We start from the raw sequence: 20,938 nt of genomic DNA on the forward strand, positions 1-20,938 counted from the left end.
AAGAGCTGCTGAACCCCGGGGCCACTCATAAAATGGGAATTGTAAATGACCACCAGTGGAGCTGCGTGCAACCGCCTGAATACAAACCACTGATTTTGCAAATAAATAGCTCCACTGCCTGTATCATTTTCTGTGTACAACTGGATATTAAAAATAGTTGTCTCGGAGCTAATCAAGCCCTATTTTTGCCGCGTGTTTATTAAATGCCACTCATGTAGAGATCCTGCACTCAGTCAAAATGGCAGTTTCACAACCAATCTTTTCCCTCTCTTGCACCCAGCCAGTAATTTTGTTGCCCATTATGACAGAGCTGCTGCCAGGAGGGGAGAGTTCAGCAGACTGGAGCACTGTGCAATTTAGGGATCACAAAGTCGTCTGACCGAGTCTTAGACCAGTGTTTGGCAGTTGAAGAGCTGCTATTTTCATTGCTCGAGCTGAGGAAGTTGGGCGCGGTAGTAAAAATGGGAAATGGGCTTTTTCTCCAGGATAATACACTTCTGAGCTGTACTGTCCACAGATACGTATCATGCTGTCAGGAGGTGCAAGGGTTTAGAGACAGGTTTTCACACAATAATGAAAATACCAAACAGATAAAATATACTATTTTCAAAAAGCAGCGGCAGCAGCAACATTATATCAAACTTGTAATATGGATACTTAATCGTAAAGTGCATTATGTGGCCCAACCTGCAAGAGTGAAAATGGCAGCATCGTAAACAAGTTTCAGGTAAAACTCCTCCCTTTGGGCAGGACCAATTTGAGGATAGAATAAATACTGCTGTGCAAACCTTTTCCGTCTGATTGAAAAAGACTTTGGGATGGAAGTTGAAATGTCTTGATTGGACCACTATTGTAAAAATGAGGGCTTACATCGACTGGGTGTTTTACAACTGATTTGTAGACCTAGAGCCCAGGTCACTAATGGGCAAATCCGAATCCCTGGCACAAAACCTTGGAGTTAACCACGTAAGTTGGTCATGCATGGAGAACGTAGCAGTGCAGTCTCCCCGTTAGTGATGAGCAGGTTTTAAGAAATACTAAATTACTTACTTAAATACACTGGTTTACTATATCATGATTTTTCTGTCAAATAGTGAATTCATTAGTCTGACAATCCTACAAAATCATCTTTGTTTTTAAATGTACAGATTCAGTAATTTTTTTCTTAAATGTCTCTTTAAATGTGTAAATGTTAATATGATTCATGCTGTTACATTTTCACTTTGCCCCAGGTCACCCTTGAAAAAGAGGTTTACTCAAAGGGTTTTACCAGGTAAAATAAAGGTTAATAAATAAATGCATGTCAGCGATTCTTTTTGTTTTGTTTACAGATGTATCAGGCCAATATTTGCACATTCTACCATCTATTGGCCATAATTCTTCAGCACAGGGCGATATTTTGTTTGGCCCAACAAGCTGCCCTATATGTATATCGGCATTATTGGCGGAGCTTATTGGCCATCGGTTTATCTGGATTCCAATCGATTGATATCAGCATTGGCCATGGAAAAACACAAAAAACATAAACATATTGGTCAATCTCTAATTTTGATCATGTAATATGGTATTTGTAGGGGCTCGATCACTCTCAAGGAAAACGGGTTGGGAACCACTCTGATCTGGTACATGACCAATGACCAATGCAAACTTCTGCCAATCCTGCACTCATACATTTCCCTGCATCCCACCCAACTGACTCAAACAGGCCTATTATGCTAAATACAGCCGTGACACTGCGCTACATAGACAAATCTTGTTCAAACATGTAGGCTCTGCTCTCTGCAGGTTTCTAAGTATAATCCGTTAATTTTATGCATGTGCTTTGACTGTGGTGAGAACAACAGAAAAAGAAAATACTACATGGACAATTACACTTTGTGAGCACTGCGGCACCAAGACTTCTGAGAAATGAGTGGGATGAATAAAAAGCAGATTCAGCAAAAGCGATTTATAATAGCAATAATAGGCAGAGGTCTGGTAAGGTACACCGCGAGAGGAGTCATGCTTTAGCACAAGTGTAATGGAAGCCAGTTAAGCAGTCAGTGAGATCTCCCATCCTGACAGAGAGAAAGAGAGAGGAACATATCAAATGCGTTTTAGTGTTGACCGCTCGAGGCAGAGGAGCTCAAACATGGCCTGCAGAGACAGCTCCGTGTCACAAAGAACTCTCCATGGTAATCTGCTCCAGAACATAACTATTCACTTGTGCAATTACTGCGTCAATATGCTAATCTAGACATATCTTTGGATTTATTTTTTCTCTCGCATATTTATTCAAACAGAGAGTTGATAACGTCCATGCAATATTTACACAGTAAACTATATGAATATATCAGATATTTATCCCATATTCACAGCCCTCTCGTCACAAATTGCTTAACTTTTCCACAAGATGTCAGCAATTACCATAAGGTGTCAACTATTTGCTAAAATATTCGCCATTACTGCCATATCAAGGTTTTAAAGATCCCACAAAAATAACAAATTATTATATATCCACATGTAAAATGAAAAATAAATCATAAATTACAAAACAAGATGTTGCCTCATATACAAAGGTTGTGATTATTCGTGTTGTTGAGGATGTTGGCTCCAGAACCACTTCACTTCACAACATGGCATGAAATAAGAAATATTAAATACACCGCATTAACATTGCAATAATTATGATTGTTTTGACGTACAAAAAAATATGATGCTATGATGCCATTGATTGCTAACATCAAGCATAACAATATATGTGCAATATATTGAGCAATCCTATACCCAAACTGTGGAACAGCACCATATTTGGGCAAATGGAGAAAAGGGGCGAGGATGGACAGGTGATTTGTTGGATGGATGAAAGCGTGGCTAGACAGTGCACAGGTGGAGATGGCGGGAGTGGGCAGACCCCCTCCACAACGGGATGCCAGTGGACACAAGCCAAAAAGATGCTGCAGCCCAGAAGGGAGGGTATCTACCTGTGTCACTCTGACATCTCCTGCAGCTGCTGGTTTCTGTGGGTTCAAATGGCACAATTTAAACCAAGAATACAGACGGTCAGCACAACCACACACACACCTCACTGTGGCAACGTGGGGTGTGAAATGTGCGCGGAATGAATGAAAGCCACTACAAAAGAAACAAGTCATGATTAGGAGTGTCGCGAATATGAACTCAATTTGGCGTTGTCGGCAGGATTTTCTCTATGGTGGCTTGTCACGTCTATTATACACTTCTCAACATCAAAGCTTCTATGTATATATTACAATACGTTCATTGTTTAATTGTTTGGTTTCAAATGACAATATGGGGTCTTGTTAAAGTTAAATTTGGATGAGGGGGGCAAAAAAGGAAAATATGGAAAGAGAGAATGACAGAAAAAGTGAGAGAAAGACTGGAAAACTCAGTAATTTGAATCTCACAACCAACACTCTTTCATTTTCTTTTCTCTCCCACAAGGAACTAGCAAACTAGTTCAAAAGTTAAAACCTGACAAAAAAAACTTGTGCCTTTTGAAAATGACATGATGAAAATAAAACAAAAAACAAGACTGCCACTCTTGTCACACACAAAAAAGCTCCAATGAAATGGTGTAAAAAATAAATAAATTGAAATGACAACATCACAGGGTTTTAGCAAAACACGGTGCAATGAAAGCAAAACAGTGAAATCAGAACAATTATTGTAAAGCTTTTTTTTTTTTCCAAGACCGACTTATTATACTGTATCTGATGTATTATGCACATGTACTTTATGCTCCAGTTGGTGTATGAGTCAGCTGCTTGGGGCCGTGATCGTGAACAGTAAATCTCAAGTCACAACATCATTGGCAGACTTACATAAAACACTAGATCTTACACAAATATATGCCCGATACTGCAAATATAACTGGAACTGGCACAATGAAGAAGAAAGCACTTTTAACTCTCAATGATTGCATTTCAAATTTGCGTTATCGCTTAATACTTCAGGGTAACTTCCACAAATGTCTTTCATATCATATATTGTTCCATTATGGTACAGCTTCGAGGTGCTCTGCTATTATAATAAAGATAATGATTCGAAATTTAAGGCATTTCTGGTCATGTTAAAATGGTGGTAATTTTTAATAAGGAAAGAATAATAAACTAGAAGAAACAGAACAGTACATGGACAGATAGTAACATGCACATGCAACTGAGCGTAACAGCTCTTCATTGGGCTTCAATGGGAAAAGTTCACACAAAAAAACAGCAACAACAAGATTTACAATAAACAAACAAAAGAAAATCCCCAAATATTTCAAATTCGACAAATGTTGGACCGATATCTTTCTTTTCGTCACTTGTCAACATAACATTAAAATAACTCCATAAATACATGAATGACAATATTACAAGTCAGAATGGAGCAAGAAATAGAAACATCTTCCAATACACTCCCACAGTGTCAAACATGGCTGTGATTCACGGGTTTGCGTGTCGCAAACGCCTGCAGTCGACTGTCAAATGTCATGAATGAGTCACTACAGAGTACAGAAGAAGTCTAGCAGAGTGAGTGAGTGAGTGAGAAGAGGAAGGCTGCTGAGGGTTTAGGAAGCAGGTCTCAGCGGTTTAGAGAAGACTCTGACAAACAGGAAGCTCTCACCACACTCAGTACAACGTGTGCGCAGACAAATGCAAGATTCACTGCATGAGAGACAGGCCTTCAGTGGGAAAAGCCTGTCACGATGATTTGCTTACTATATCCAACTTATCGTGTACATTTAGAAAAGGGTTTACGGAGATCCTGCTTTTCAGTTATTTTGTTAGCGGCATAAAGAAAATTAGTGCCGCGCAATATTAGAAACGATTGTGATTTGTCTGTTAATTGTTGTTATATCGATATTATTGTGATATATTAAGATATTGCAGTAAATATTGCAGTATATATATAGTACATATTAAAACAAATAAATAAATGCTTTAATTTAATGGTGAAACTGTGTCAAAACAAAAACTTAACAGAGTTGACCAAATCAAGGCTAATATAGGCTGAATAAGAAAATACTTTTTAAAACAGTACATTTCTGCCAGATGGAGAACATTGGTGTTATCAGGATATTAATTTTGCTGCAATAACAATTATTGCGTCAGCCAATACTATGATATTGATACTTTTGCAATATATTGTGCAGTATTATAATTTATTGTGATATTTTATGCATCAATAAATTGCACTTCAAAATGTGTTATCGAGATCCAGTTGCCAGTGGTCTAACATATGATAGATAGTTTTTGGGGGTGTTGATGTTGTTTTCACCCGTTATATTTAGCATGTTAAAACATTTCTGTTTTGTCATCTTCTGAATTTAAACAAATGCAAAAAGTCAGTTTAAATTATATGATATGTGGGCAATTGAAACACCATCAACAACAGCAGCACTGTGTTCAAATAGCCATGCTGCTAATTTATTATTTTAAAAGGTTGACTCCTTACTGTTGCCAAAGAAGAGAGCCCAACACCCTGTTAAATTAATCAAGGAAATAGGCAAAAGATTAAAAAGGAATAAATACATAATAATGAATAAACTTGAGGATATTATGCTGCGATGCTAAGCTACCCATGGATGAAGTCTAGCAGCAACAGCAATTAAGAATCTCAAAACAAAAAATATTAGATCTTTTGAAAGGGTAAAAGACAGTCCTAAGATCGCCTATAAACAGGAAGCTGGAAACCATGAAAACATATTTAGAACTCTTCTAGTACAGGAATAAATTGTTTTCTTTACTGACCCCTGGAGGCTGGAGTATTTTCCGATAGTTCCCCTCCCTCAAACATACATGCTCATAGATACAATGTTTTCAAAGGCCTTCAAATCATTTTTATTTCCATCTTAGGAAAGACATCTTACAGCTGTCTATCAAATGATTCCCCTAACTAATTCCCCCTGGCAAGTTCATATTTAGTAACCAAAGCAGGTTGTCCAGAACAAACTGCACTGCCCTTTGCTGTGTGCCTTCTCGCCCCCTCCTCTTCTCTCTGCTAATGAGTGGACACACAGACATGCTCTGGCTCCAAACACTGGTCATCCACTTAAAACTGACTCCACAAGAAAGTAGGTCATCATTTCCTGACCAGAGAAGTGCACACAATACTGTCCTTTAATGTGGCATACAATACAATATCAGTCATAGTCACAGAACTTCATAGGTTAAATGACTTGATGGTTTTCAATCCATTTATTTTCTAATCTGGATCTAGACAACACATCTCGACCTCTTACGCCGTGGGTTTGCTGATTGTCTCTGCTCTCTCTTCACCCCATTTCATGCTACAGCTGTCCTGTTCTATAAAGCCCACAGAGCAAAAAAGGAAATATATTGTTACATGAAATAAACAAAGTATAAAAAACTAAACCCGTCGTAACGATCCAAATCAGGATGAAAATGTAATGTAGACGTTCCTTTTTGTTGCGAGTCTATCTCATTTATTGCGTGTTTGTCCCTCGAGTACAGACTGATTGGGGGGAGCGATACTTTTGGTACAGATGGAACGCTTCAATGTGAACTGAGGTTGTATGAGCTGGTTTTACTGAGGAGTTTTTTTGCTTTATTTAAAACAAACATAGAACCAGAATCCCATGAAAACTGTTTGTGCTTTTAAATGTAGTTCTGTTTTAATCTTATGCCTCGTATAGTGTAAATGTGTAAATGTTTTTATGATAGTGTCCTGCATTATTCACCCAGGTAATCCTTGAAAAAGAAGTTTTGATGTCAATGTTCCAGTTAAATAAAGGTTCATAAATAAATACATTAAGAGCCAGGACCAACCAAAACTCAGAGAACAAAACAATAAATCTAGCCGAGCATAAAGGCTAACATTAGCAATGAGGCTAGCACAGGAGGGATTGCGGCACCCATCTGAGCATGTGCAGACTGACCCTTTGACAGAGCAGCATGTAGGTCAACCTGTGGTCAGCTGATTAGCCCTGATCCTGTCCTCTGTTAGCAGTTTGCAGTCTGTGTGTGCTTTGGATGGGGGCATCACTACAAAACAACAAAGTGCATGTTAAAAGTACAGTTAAGTAAAGTTTTTCTTTATACAATTTGTTGTCCTTTATAATTCTCTGCTAGACACCAAAAATGAAAGAGAAAGAGAATACAAAATATGTTGTTATTTTTAATCCTGTCATTTTGTCAAATAAAAGGCTTAGACAATTATATGGCATAAATGTTTCTTTTTTAATGTTAATGTCTATAAATTAACCATTAAAAAGAGAGTGCTGCTACTACATTTTACCCACAAAATCATAATTTGTATCAATAGCAGTTATTACTAGAGACTTAAAGGTGCTGTACCTGATTTTTACCGTCTTAAAAATGTGAAAGTCACGTTAAACAGTTTAAGAGTTATCCCTCAGTTTAATAGCACATTCCTAGCATCGTAACTATTCATTGTGATGAGTTTATCAGCACTTTTAACAACTTTCAAAAGCCAGACCTTAAGAGCAACTTTTACAATAATCTGCAATGGGACAAAACAAATTTGGCTCAACTACATAGACAAAAACCGGGTACAGCCACTTTAAGTAATGTGTATAGCAAGAAAAGCTAGCAATTTAACAAGCAATTCAGCCCTGATATCTGAGGAAGCAAGGCCTTTCCTTCTGCTTTTGCACTGAGGAGTAAAGCAGTTAAGAGGAGGCAAAATGCGAAGGCCTGAATATGCAAGATTGCACCAACATGCAGCATGAATGACACAAAACATCCAGTTTTTGAAACAAGAAAACAATATTGGAACATGGATTGGAAAAAGTCTAATGATTGAACAGGACTTTTAAAGATGCTGTTACGCTTAAGCATTCGACTGTAAACAACAAGGCAAAAACACCACTCCTTCCATTCACCTCCGAAATCCTCTGAAACTGACAGAAAGTTGGCCTGCCGTCCGCACTACTTCCTCCTCCTTCTAAAACTGTCAGTTATGTGTGCACGTGGGGCGCACAACACGCCCGGCTGCCAACACTAAAAAAGCGCACTCACCCCAGACCAGGCGAACGCTCCGCACGTTTCATCTCCAACGACTCATCCCGCCGTCACCAAAACGCTCCAATTGTAAACTGCTGCCACTTCCTCGCACCTTATCACTCCCTGGCTTTCTTTTCTCTTCTGTTTTCCTCTCTCTGATCTAGTCTTTTCTTTTTTCTCTCCCTCCTCCTCCCTTGTCCAGCGTCTGCACAATGCCCATCAATTATTCAGAGGAAGGCTCCCGGTTTCTTTCGGAGCTTATCCAATCAGAGCGCAGTGCCTGGGCCGCTAATGGGCTCTTGCTGTACCTGCTACCGGCTCCAGCGTGCTCCAGAGAGACAGCGGGAGGGAGGGAGGGAGGGAGGGAGGAGGGGGTGAGGAAGAGGAAGGGGGGGAGGAGGAGGAGGAGAGTGGGAGGGGCCAGGACAGCTGAGGAGGAGGGAGGAGGAGAGATAAGACAGTGAGCCGACATGGAAGTGGAGATATGTGGCCGAGTATGTGCTTCTCACCTCTGATGTGCTATTGTTAGGTACACACAACATTTGGGTAAAAGAGTGGGCGGGGCTGGTTGATATCCGACCAGTAACGAATGAGTAATGGTGCTCGGAAAGTGCCGCCCACTCACTGCGATGGAGGTTAATGTTGTTTTTTAGGTATGACGCATTATGTTAAGATTTACAATTTTAGAACACTTGCTGACAATAATCAGTGGTGGAAAGTACAAACACAGTACTATACATTTTTAGGTATCTGTACATTACTTTATTTTGCAGTGGATACTATTTACTTTTACTTCATTACATTTGAGAGAGGTCTGTTAGAGTTGTCACGATTGTTTGGTAAATCAATAATTCAGGTCTCAATACAATTCAAACTTAATACGTGTGACAATTTAAGAAGCAAAATGAAGTACTTTCAATTCAATCTACACCTCTAAAAGTCGACCTAAGAGTAAAGTGTGTGCGTCATGTCATTAACCTGACTTTATCATTATTTGGTCAGACAGGTTTGCTTCATAAAGCTGGTCACAGACGAGAGGATCATACATTAAAGTGAAAAGAAGATTTCACTGTTGCTATGGTGTCAAAAATCATGAATAATAGTTTTGTTATGTTTCGTAAAACAGAAATATGAGGCGATGACTTCCATAGTACTTTTCTTTATGGTGTGAGATGTCTGCCTGAAAAGCCTGAGGGGTTAGTTTGAGCACGTCCATAGTTTGGGTTAACGTCCTGACTTTGAGAAAAACAAGTCTGAAATACTTCTACCTATCTGCTTTTGATCAATAAAAAATAGCACTTCTTCACCACTACTAATATTAATAAATACTACTACAAAAGTAACTTTAATGCAATGCAATTTCAATGCAGTTATTCTCAAATTGAAGGAACTTTGGGTCAATTATCTGCACTGTAACTGTACATTATCAGAGTCAAACTGACAGCGTGCTGCTATAAATCTGACATCTAAAAGAGCCACCTTCTTCACACACTTGACCGCTGATTTCAAAGGTGGTGAAATTATAAATCACCATTAGCGTCAGGACTCCAGGAGAAAAGAAACTCCAGATCTCTGCGACTTCAGAACGCTTCGGGGGGTGAAGTGAAGTTCATGATCTCTTCACCTGCCTCTGACACAACGGAACATCTTAGCGTGGCTCTGGTGTGACAGGCGCTTGTCAACGGCCAGTCCCACCAAATAGAACGCACTACTGTATTGTTTCGCACTACTTAAAACGGGCGTGTTCGAGCACCCATGGGAGACGCAGAGGAAAAGGGTCAGGGGAAGGTGGGAGGAGATCGGGGTCGAGTTGACAGTGCTGGTGCCAGATCAGTCATCCGTGAACAAAAGGAGGATTTGAATCATTTTGAACATCCGGTTTGTGACAAGCGTAAACCAGTGAGCAGAGTGGGAAAGTGAGACAGCCAACTGCTCATCTTAGCGTGGGAACAAGTGCTATTGGTGAAGCATGTGGGCCAGAAGCTAATGCTAACTTGGTGCTAACTTGCAAAGATTCTAAAGCGATAAAGTCACATTTTATTGTTATGCCTTAAGGGAGCGTTACACAGTTGTGTTTAAATATTTGTATTAAATTTTCCCGTGTTGTTTGTTTTCATGTGTTTTGTGGTGCTGCAAGCGTGTCATAAAAGGACAATATTCTTAATTAAGTCATAAAGAAAAGTATAAATTGACAATACATTGGTTGCAACATCAATATTAATGATATTGGCTGATTTTTATTTGGACTACTTTTCATTTTTGCACTTTATTTATGTTTTGTATTATATAAAGACATTGGAAACGAAAAAAAAAGAAAGAAACAAATACCCTAGATTTTGTTCCGATATTTGTTTCTAAATCTCTGTGTATTATTATCCCAGTTTGTCTTCAATGCATCAGGTGTTTTTTTTTTTTTTTTTTTTGACCAGTGAGTTACAATATAAATACAGGAACATTGTCAATGATCATAAAAATACAAGAAATTGTTTGAATACATTAAATACGGAAGTGATGTACTTTGTTTTGTTGGCCTGGCTATGAAATCTTGATATCGACATCTGCAAATATCGCTTATTGGAGCGTAACAATGATCAGATATTTAACTTTTCATAGAGAAACTAGAATGACTGCCACCACAAATACACTTTGTAAAATTGACAATGGTTTTAAAAAGTGAATATTTCACAGTATACAATTTGCCTAAGATGGAACCAAAGCAGAAAAGTCAGTGCAAACACCAGCACTTCCCCATGTGCTTTGTTTCACCGTGTAAAGGTACTTTTAGTTGCAAAGGGGTTTCATCATCTAAGCCGAGCCACGGGAGAGTGTCAGAGGAGAGGCCGCTTGCTAAAAATACTACTGTGTTTGCTGTGAATAATTCAAAGAGCTGCACTTACTCAGCAGTAATTAAATATAAAAGTCTGTGGGGTTGATTAGGTCGCTAACAAAAGAGGGCCGCTGCTAACTGCACGGACAATGGGGTACGGCGGACGTCACGGCGACGCCAGAAGACCGATGTGTGGAAACAGCAGAGGGCGCTAATGCTTATTAGGGCTGGGCGATATGAATACAAATGAATATCACAATACTTGGAGTATGATGAATGATATTAACAAAATATTATGTGTCACGGTATTAGTCCTGTTTTAGTCCTGGTATTGTCCCTGGTTTAGTCCTGTTTTAGTCTTGCTTTAGCCCTGTTTTAATCCTTGGTGAAGGCCTGGTCTAGTCTTTCTTTAGTCTTGTTTTACTCTTGCTTGTCTATTACACAGAAATGTGTTGAAACATATCTTTAAATGTATAAGTTGAGGTTTAACGATCTGACAAATGTAAAATGACTGAAATTACAGACAAAGGTGAATATATATCACTTGATACTCTTCAAAACAGCATTATATTAACATATCGCTCACCTCTGACCCTAAGCTAAACGTTAGAATTGTCTGATTGGATTAGAAGTGTAAAGGAAAGTAAGTTAAAATATCCAAAATGTAAAACACTTGAGTTTGCAGCTTATTTGAATAGAAAGTAGTGTGAAGCAGCGTTATCTGACCTGCTTGTGTTTCCACTGCAGAGGGAGAGAGCAGTTAGCAGACTCAGCTAGATAAATAATGACATCATAAGTGACACGCATCATGTTTCTATACATTATGTCCCTGAAGCATAATAACTGGGCTCAAACGCCACACATATGTATTTGTCTTGTAGATTTGAGTGCACATTTGCCTTAGCTTCATGTGCAACGGTTGAAATGAGGGATTTTAAAAGATCGTGCAAATAGTGTATGGTGGACTGAAAGAAAAAAAGAAATCCTTAATGCTGGAAACAGGACACTAACGTCTTGTCCTTGGCGTTTGGGAAAGTCCAGTAGTTGAACTGCATGTTTTCAAAGGAGTAGGGTTTGAGTTAAAGCCGCACCCTGGAAGTTTGCTGTCAGCGCGGACACAGCCAAGCGCTTGTTTTCCTCCAGTGGAGCTTCACATCTCACTCTGAGCCTGCTCTGGTGATGGATGGATGTCAGCAAGTCTACAGCGCCAATATGTGAAGCAAGAACGAGTCGGCCTATAATCTCTGAGCACACAAGTTAGATTTATGCACAAAAGGTGGAAGAAAACAACTGCGTTACATACAAAACCCACGCCAATGATCTTTTTATTTGAAGTCTCCTTCTGAGCACACAGAAACGTGCACATTGTTACCCACAAAGAGTCATCCAAGTTTGACTTCTAAATCGTCAAATAACTATCCAATTAGGGCTGGGCAATTTACTTATTTGATTGATCATAATTCTTCATTTGTTTTAGTTTTTTTCCATTACCAGAACATCATAATAATAGTTGATATTAAGGTTCCTGAACATAGACATTTTCCATTAAAGGGCACGATGTAAGAGTGAACATGGGGAATGTTCTTGTTTTGCCTGGAATGTTGCACAAAATGGTATAAATCTTGGCAAGCAGGTGTTTTTGTCAATAAAAACAGCTGTAATTGAATTAATGCCATAGTGCGGAAGATTCCAGGCAAAGCAATAACATTTTGATGAAACAAACGGCACACTGACATAGCACCTTTATATACTCTTTATTATGCTGAACTCTTCTCCACACCACACGCTTTACTGCCACGACACCAGCTGGAAAATCATGTTGATTTTGTAAAAAATAAAAACAAATGATTTGCATATTTACTGCACAACTCTAAATCCACAGGTGTGCGAATGTAATCAAAAAGGCAAGAATAAAGTATCACACACGCCTTCAGTCACCATGGTTATGCCGGTGTAACGTTCTCCATTTCCTTTACAAATGGCCTTACAAACGACACAACCTGACTCCAGAGTGCATGCAGCCAAACAATATGGCTCATTAGAACTACAGCTATCATTCAGGCACGAGCTAGCTTGATCCGGAGCATGTCATGTCACGCTGCTAACAAAACACTCCACGTTTAGCATGTACTTTCATCTCATCAAATCCAAACCAAAGGCCAGATTTACAAGTCAGCACAAAAGAGTTGATGATAATAACAGTCATTTTTTCCTCTTGTGAAAGGATGGCAACACAGTGTGAGCCCTTGGCAAAGACGACAGTGGAAGAAAAGTGCGAATGTGCATTGATAGATTATGCGATTAATCTGATTTGGGTTATGCTGTAACCCAAGAGCTAAGAGTCTTGGAGGGCTGTGCCGCCTTTGTAGGGCATCACAGTGCCTTTTATCTAATGAGGCTCCCAGTTCAAACTCAGCGCGCTTCAGAACCTAGATTACAGCCTGAAAAACATAAACAAGCCTAAGAGGATATCTGGGAATTAAAATGAACTGGGACGATAAAAAGTTCAAAGGTACATCACCTGGATTTGAAATGGAACTGACATATAGAATTATCACAATTAGTTAAGAGCAAAGAAAACCATATGTCCTCTTCAGAGAACAAATCCAAATGTATCAAACTGGTTCACACTATTTTTAATCTCAATAAATATGTTCTGAAACAGTCAGTCTGTATTAGTTTTGCTCTTAATATAATAATATATTCAATATTAGTGAGCAACAGTTACATTTTCCCAATTTAATCAGAAATAGTGTTGTTGGTGGTCAAGCTCCAGTGTTAATAGTGCTAATGCTATGTGAGCTGGCTAACAGCAGGTAAGTCTCTTCAGTCACTGACTCTAGATTAGAGCCCCACACTAATCCCCCAGGCCACACTGCAGGGTCACAGTCTCCAGACGGCTCATCAGCTGCAGCCTGCTGATGGGACAAATACAACCACTTCATTGGACGTGAAGTGCCTGGCTCCTGATCAGGGGCGCGGGGTAATTAAGGGTGTCCATGGGCTTCAGAGGGATGAACATTTGGACTGACGCCATAGCAATTATTAACAATTCCAAACAAAATATTATTTCTTCTGACTGGTGAAACATCCTGAAATGGCCTCCATATTTATAACAGGAAAAAGTGATGTGACTGAAATCCATAAAAAGGATATAAACTCCAAAATCGAAACATGGGACTTAACATGATAGACCCCTGCTTGTCCAAACATGGCCTGTATAATGGGGCTGAAAGATTTTGTATTTAATTGCATTGTGATAAGTTGTGCAATTTGTGTTTTAACAGTCGGATTCAGTTTATAGTTCACATTAAAAACGTCCAGGGGCATTTACAGATGGAAATATGGTTTATACAGAATAAATATTTTTGGTTCACAAAGTTACACAGCCTATTTCAAACAATTAAAGGCATCTCGCTTGTTTTGCTGTGACTTTATTGCATTGAATTCTAATGTTATTTCACGCAGTAGTTTTTGTTCTATTGTATTTCCGTCCTTGTTTGACGAGCTTGAGTGTTATAGTGTAATTGTTAGGGCATCATTCAACACCTCATACAAAGCCGTGACTCTTATGCAGTACTATTCTGACGCCATATATCAAACATTCAGACCTGCATTACACTCAAATCTGTACGTGAAAAGCTATAGTTTTATCAATGTGCTTGTTAACTGCTCAGAAAGGCCGTGTCAGCGTGATTGATCCTGGTCTTAACTGTGGGGCTGCTCCCTGGAGGGCAGGGAGAGAGCATCCCAGACTGCTGCTCCTGCGCTGGGCTCTCCGGTGTCAGATCCAGCCCTGTCGCCATGCAGACTGTGGGAGATAGTGCTGCACACGAACAATTAGATACGCAATCAAGCTCTGGCAAAAAAGAAAGTAAAAATGAAAACGCGGGAGATTGGAGGTCTTCGGCAGCCACTGGTTTGGGGGTTTTGTGTAGCAGTTGAAGTAAAATATAATGCAATTACCACTACCTTTTATGGTTAGCTTTTTAATCAGTCAAACTTCACATTTTTAGAATACCAATTCCCTGATCTGATTCTAAAATAACACTAGGAATCTGTTAGCGGCCAAAACCTTTGTTCATTCGGCATGTCTTGCTCTCTTCCCTCGATAATAAGTATTATGTGTGCTGCTTTAAGTGCTTTTAAATTGCACCTGTGTGGGACTAAAAAGACAAACTGAAACAATATTCCGACAAGACAGTTCACTTTCCTTTTTTGGTCACGATTCTCGTAACTCTTCAGAGCAATTTTAATGTAAAAACACTTTGACTGTGTTTAATATAAAATCCCTCACTAGTACAGCATTTAAAGTGCATGTACAGGTCCGATTCATCTCCTGACGCCCTCAGGTCTGCTCTCTCATCCTTGCACTGGGGGTAAGATGGATGCCGCAAGTCATTTGATTTTGATTACGATTGCGATTATTAAGCCAGAGGATCACAATAAAATGCATAATCGAGAGGTGTCGATTAATAATGAATGACAACAATAACGTCTTTACTGCGGCAGCTGCCTGCTTCATTCCTCTCACTGCCGCCTCTCGCTCCTCTCACAGGGGACGAGGCTGCAGGACAGGCTGCTGCTGCTGTCCTGCCTGTTCTCTGGACTAGAGCTGTCCATCAGTGACCTGCGGGAAGCTATCTTTCTAGACTTATCTGAGGCATAGAGAGACGTGAAAATACAGTCAATGGACATGCTTCTTTCCAATCTTTTCAGACTTCTCTGTAGACTTCTTTATGTTACTCTTTGAAAGGCAGCTTTACTGCACACTGCTCTAAAACTCTCCGAAACCAACTCCACGCTGTATCCACGCAGAGGGCCGAGGAGTGTGGGCTTATTGTCCTGGAGCTAATAGCATGAAGCTAACAGCTGATGTGCCTTTATTCCCACTTGCTTTAAACTTGTCACTGTCACATAAAAACACTGCACACAAAGATAAACCCTATGTTTCACAATAGCTGTAGTCAGAGACAAATCCAATGTCTTTAACCAGAGGTTAATAAGCCCACATTTCGTTCAAATAATTAATAACCTATAATAGGCCAATAAAATGCCAAAAATAATTGTGATTTTCAAAATGTTCTATAACAGAGCAGCCGTGCCGTGAGGTCCACTCTGAGTCACATCTGGTTGTCCATCTCATCTGATGTGCATCATACAGTATCTTACCCCCCTCTCTCCCTGTAATTACACTACTGTTCCCATTTATCCAGTGTGCATAAACAGCCCATTCCTGAAACCTTGTGCCGACTTCTATTAGATCCCAGAAGCATCATGGTCAGTGCGAGCCATGCCTGGACAACAATCGCATTATCCCGACACAGGAACACAGACAGAGAGAGAAATGCAGCAATCAATACGCCACGCAGTCTGCCCACTTCTGCTCCTCTGTGCAAGAGGCTTCCAACGACACTGAAAGAGGAGATTTGCCTTCTGAAGATGTTTATTTGACAGAATTGGAGAGACTCGGCAAGAAAAAAAAATGCTTTTCTGTGTGTAATGTGTTTGCACTTAAACACATTACCGTTTGTATGAGGAGTTACAGAACCTTTTACTGCTTTGGAATAACATCAACTGGAAGTCTTAGCAAGGAAAATTATTTTCCAGGGCAATAAGAAGTCTGGAAAAGGCTACAAAAAAGTAAACATTATGAAAAATGTCGACTTTTAATCAACTGCGCAAATAATAAGTTATCAGGTACACGCTGTAATATTTAACAAGGGTCTGATGTTACTCACGTGTGGTCGAGTGGTCGTCAGTCCCCAAAACAATTCTGGTTTTTCACAGTTTGTGAATTGAAAACGCATTGGAGCAAGTGTATGAAACGATACCAAGCTTTATAATGTACATGTTCTGTTTACACTGGAAAGTCTATAAGAACAATACAACTGAAAGGCATGTCACCATCTTGAACAGGTACTTAACTACACAGTATATAAAGACACTGAAACACACTTGGGCTGAAGGACAGAGCTATACTACACGCAGCACACACCAGTGACAGCCGTGCAGTCATCCATCTCCCTGTCATCCATCTCCCTCTCTCTTTTCCCTCCTCAATACGCTGAGTGTTGAAAAGGCCTTAGAAGGAAAGCAATGGATGAAGAGAATCGCTCAATATTTGCCACTCTTTGTCTCTCCCAAGTTCTGCACGTAACTACCACCTGGCCAGCTCATTTCCATAGCACATACATTTTTCATAGAACTAAAAATATCTGACATTACAATTCTCAATGGGCAGCCCCTATTATAGCTTGTGGTTACAGCGGTTTGCACCCGTTTGTAATAATGTAAGCAACAAAGCTATTCCCAAATTAAAATAGCGCTCGGTTACATAATAGTCCGCAAACACAATAAGCTTCTGTACAGTAAATTCATGCCTCGGAAAGACTAACACAATTTGAAACGCTGAGTGGAGCATGACTGGAAGCGGTAGAATGGTTTCTTTCAACAAGACGAGTCAATAATGGAAGCGATGCACTGTCCACTGTGAGCAAATCAACTGTAGTAAATGGGATCATGCAACAGCTAGCATAGCAGGGAACGTGACATCTCTCTTACCTGCAGACTTGGGTGTGAATTTATCTCGGTTAGCCGCACACACTGCTAGCAACCGGTATCCTAGGTCCAAATCGAAGCCTTGCTGAGCGGCAACGCGGCTCACCACCTAGGGAAGAGCAGAGATGGTTAGAAAACGAAACCGATCAAATTGTGGAATTAATTGATTTTAACAATATTTTATAGATATGTCATTTTTTCCACAATAAATGATTAACTCCAGCCACTAGTGGCCAGTATTGACTTATTTCACCCCGCCTACTTTTGCCTCTTTTTGCCATGTTCAGCACCTCCTGTTCCAGTGGAGAATGAGGGAAAAGTTTGTCTGCTGAAATATGTTAAAGTAAATCTAAAGTAGATTTGGGTAAAATGTCTCATGTCCCCGTGCACCTACAAGTCAACAATGCACAGTTTCCCTGGCAGCCCTATGTTAACTAATACAACCAGAAGAAGGAGAATGTTGCATGGCGGTGCCCAGGCGGTGCCCAGGCGGTGCCCAGGCGGTGCCCAGGCGGGGCCCAGGCGGGCTTCCGGAATAAGGTGAATAGAACAAACATGTTTTGCAATAAAGGTCAATATTACCATTTATGACTCAACTGCTCAAATATGTTGCTAATGGAGCGTATGTGCTGCAACATGTATTCCTCAAGGGATAGTTCTTGGGCTGACTGTATTCTCACTGTATTTGTTCCCATATTATCCAGAGACACATTTCTTATTATTTTATGATTACAATACTGAGATCTCACACTCATAAAGACTAATGCCTTAGTCCTGGGATGATTTTTAGTGGTATGATTTAAATTGGCGGGGACCTGGACATGGAAGAGAAAATGCTAAATTGTCCAGTATCCGACCGAGGGCCTTCTTTAAGTGAGGCAAGAGTGCGTACCACTTTGCCAAGCTTAATCTTTTACTTACTACTACTAATATGTGTTCATAATGAGAGTGTTTGAGGTTGAGGAAAATTAATCAATTGTCTGTATAATTTTCCTGTATCACTAGAAACAAAAGTTAGCTCTTTTAAATGAGTGTTTAAAAGCATAAGTCAAGTTAAAGCAGCCTAATCTTTTCACTTTCCAAACAGTGTTAAGACTCTGACTCATCACTCTCATTGAAGTTCTCTGGAGTATGCGGACAGGCACATCCTGCTCCTCAGACATACACACTGCCTAAGACAGACAAAGTGAGATTAATGTGGAGTCGGCAGTCTGGTAGCTCCAGTCATCCTCCGTCAAGATGGCTCGGACTGCTTCAACCTCTGCATGAGGTGAGCGGCCAAACCACAGTCACCACCAGGCAATTAGGACGGACTTGCTTTTGTTTTCAGCCTTCTCAATGAGAAGATCAATCGATAGATAGTGTACATTGGCGACAAATAGGACAGTTTCAAACCCAAGAACTAATATTTGTGAAATGTGCCACTTCACGACTTTAGACAATTCAATTTAGTAGCAGATATAACTGTAAATTGATAATAATCCTTGCAAACTTACCAGTTAACAGAAATTACACTTAAAAATACCAATAATTGTCTATCGTCTCTAATCATTAAGATTATTTGAGGATTATAAATAGATTGAGTATGCGACTGAAACGTAAATTGAGAAATGAATGCATCAACTAAATTATAGTTGACTTTTTCAAATAGTGTAAAAAAGATAGAAAATAAATGTATTGTAAGATCATATTTCTGGATGTTTCCATGTGAACCAGACGCTGATGGAAGCTACAATAACAGTGCTGTGCTTTGGACTCATCAAACAGACTGCTGACCGTGGGCAGTGGCTAAACCAAAGACGGATTATGGATTACTATGTCAAAAAAAGGATGACAGCCAGGATATTAAACACACAAATTGTAAAAATCTATTTTCCCAGTCCTCCATCTGATTGTATGGACATGGTACATGCTTTTGACCCTCCACTGCTTACTGCCCACAGAGCGGCTATGTTTCATAACTTTCTGTGTAATTTGCAGCATGGAGCAATAAAAGTATTATTTATTTATTTTAAATCTGATATCTCACAGGTGAGCAAGGGTTAAACATTGTCTTTCCAATCTATAACCAGCCTGAAGCCTTGAGGTTTGCATAACCCGCCATGTTAATGGCTTCAAATGGGTCAGCATATTTATGAGACATGAAGCAGAACCTGAGTTTAATGTTGTAGGTGATACAGCATGATATAAAACAGCACCAGAGGGACAGTGGTAAATCTTTATTAATATGGAGACCACTCCTCTTTAATCTGTGACAAATCAGCAGCTCTCTTTGACCTCGACACACACATTAGTGCTAACAAGGTCAGACTGGAGAGGGCTGTTCAGTTGTTCTTGTAGGAATCATGGCTCCTGAGTAAACCATTTATTATGCAGAAAGATAAATACAAGTCTGGTAAATGTAAGGGAAGTTAAGTCAACATTTAATGTCAATACTTCTAACAAACTGATCGTTTTGACACTGGCAAAGAAGGATGCGATACATCTAGGGAGGGGCAATATTGACAATCTCATTGTATTATGAATGTGATTTTCTGTGTTTTGGTTTAAAGAATGTGAATGGACCATAAATGCGCAGTAACATTACACTGAACATTTCTTTACATTTTTGCTGTAAATTTGTATCATTCTAATAGTCGATACATTCAATATTCTAATATTGCATATCTCCTTTTGATCTTTTGATACATCTCTCTAAATACATGTGAATTGTTCAAAGGCAATAGGCTAATAAAAAACATTTTCATATATGGTACAATTTAATGTATTTTAAATTTTGAATCTAGATCAGCAACTGGGAACATTTTGAAAAGTTAAAACTGTATTAAAATGCTCTCACTCTCTCATTACGCTCATCTCTCATTCACTTCAACATTTCCCTTTCCCTTCAAAATAAGCCTGTGCGACCGTCTTTAAATGCCTTAACTTTAGATTAATTTAGCGTTTTTGGACGAGCCACTTTTCAGCTCTGAATTTCAATCCATATTCCAGTCAATATGAGAACACTGAGGCTGCGGACAGGGCCGCTCAGTGTCTTTATTTATCCGTTTGTCAGAAGAAACAACACATGTACTTCATTTCTTCCTGTTGTCGAGTGGATGGCGGATGTGGTTCTGAGTGGCCTGTGTGGGAGACAATACAAACTCCTACGTTCAGCTTATGTTGCAATATTTACCGAAAACGTTGCAAGTCTCGGCCTATATGAGTATTTGGTTATGTCATGCGGCTTTGGTCTGTTCAAAAATTTGAATGACCCAGTTTTCTTCGATCACTTCATTGCTCAAATTAATTTTGCGAGGGCTTAATCCTGTAAAGAATGCCCGGACTTGTTGCTGGCGGTGATTGTGAGGATAAAGAGGCGATTGAGTCAGATGGGGCAGTTAGGCTGATAGCGGCGACCCCACGCTGAGACATCTAGAGTCTGTTGTTTAGCTCTTTATCAGCCTGTAAGGAGCTTCCTCTAATTTACACATTAATGGGAGTTTATCTCTTTGCTCACGCTACCGCTGCAGTCGAGTAAAATGTTCACTCAAAGGAGAGGTTAGGCCCCACTCGGATCTGGCGCTGACATCAGGTG

The 20,938-nt window shown here is 39.7% G+C and overlaps 1 protein-coding gene across 7 annotated transcripts in view; it reads right to left on the reverse strand.

The window, feature by feature from the left end:
- Positions 1-20,938, reverse strand: part of zmiz1a (zinc finger, MIZ-type containing 1a) — a 127,611-nt gene that overhangs the window by 22,624 nt on the left and 84,049 nt on the right. For 4 of the 7 annotated variants that reach the window (XM_072437213.1, XM_072437208.1, XM_072437212.1 and 1 more), the window contains exons 5-6: positions 17,365-17,470; positions 2,964-2,999 (exon numbers count right to left, since the gene is read on the reverse strand). In XM_072437213.1, coding sequence (XP_072293314.1) covers positions 2,964-2,999; positions 17,365-17,470 — 142 coding nt within the window. Of the gene's footprint in view, positions 1-2,963; positions 3,000-7,988; positions 8,327-17,364; positions 17,471-20,938 lie in introns of those variants that run through there. The other 3 variants (XM_072437210.1, XM_072437211.1, XM_072437214.1) reach the window with 2 other exon arrangements.

This window comes from Eucyclogobius newberryi, unplaced genomic scaffold, assembly GCF_026437365.1.
Source record: "Eucyclogobius newberryi isolate DKJ021-1_F unplaced genomic scaffold, fEucNew1.0.hap1 SCAF_8, whole genome shotgun sequence".
Taxonomy (NCBI): Eukaryota; Metazoa; Chordata; class Actinopteri; order Gobiiformes; family Gobiidae; genus Eucyclogobius; species Eucyclogobius newberryi.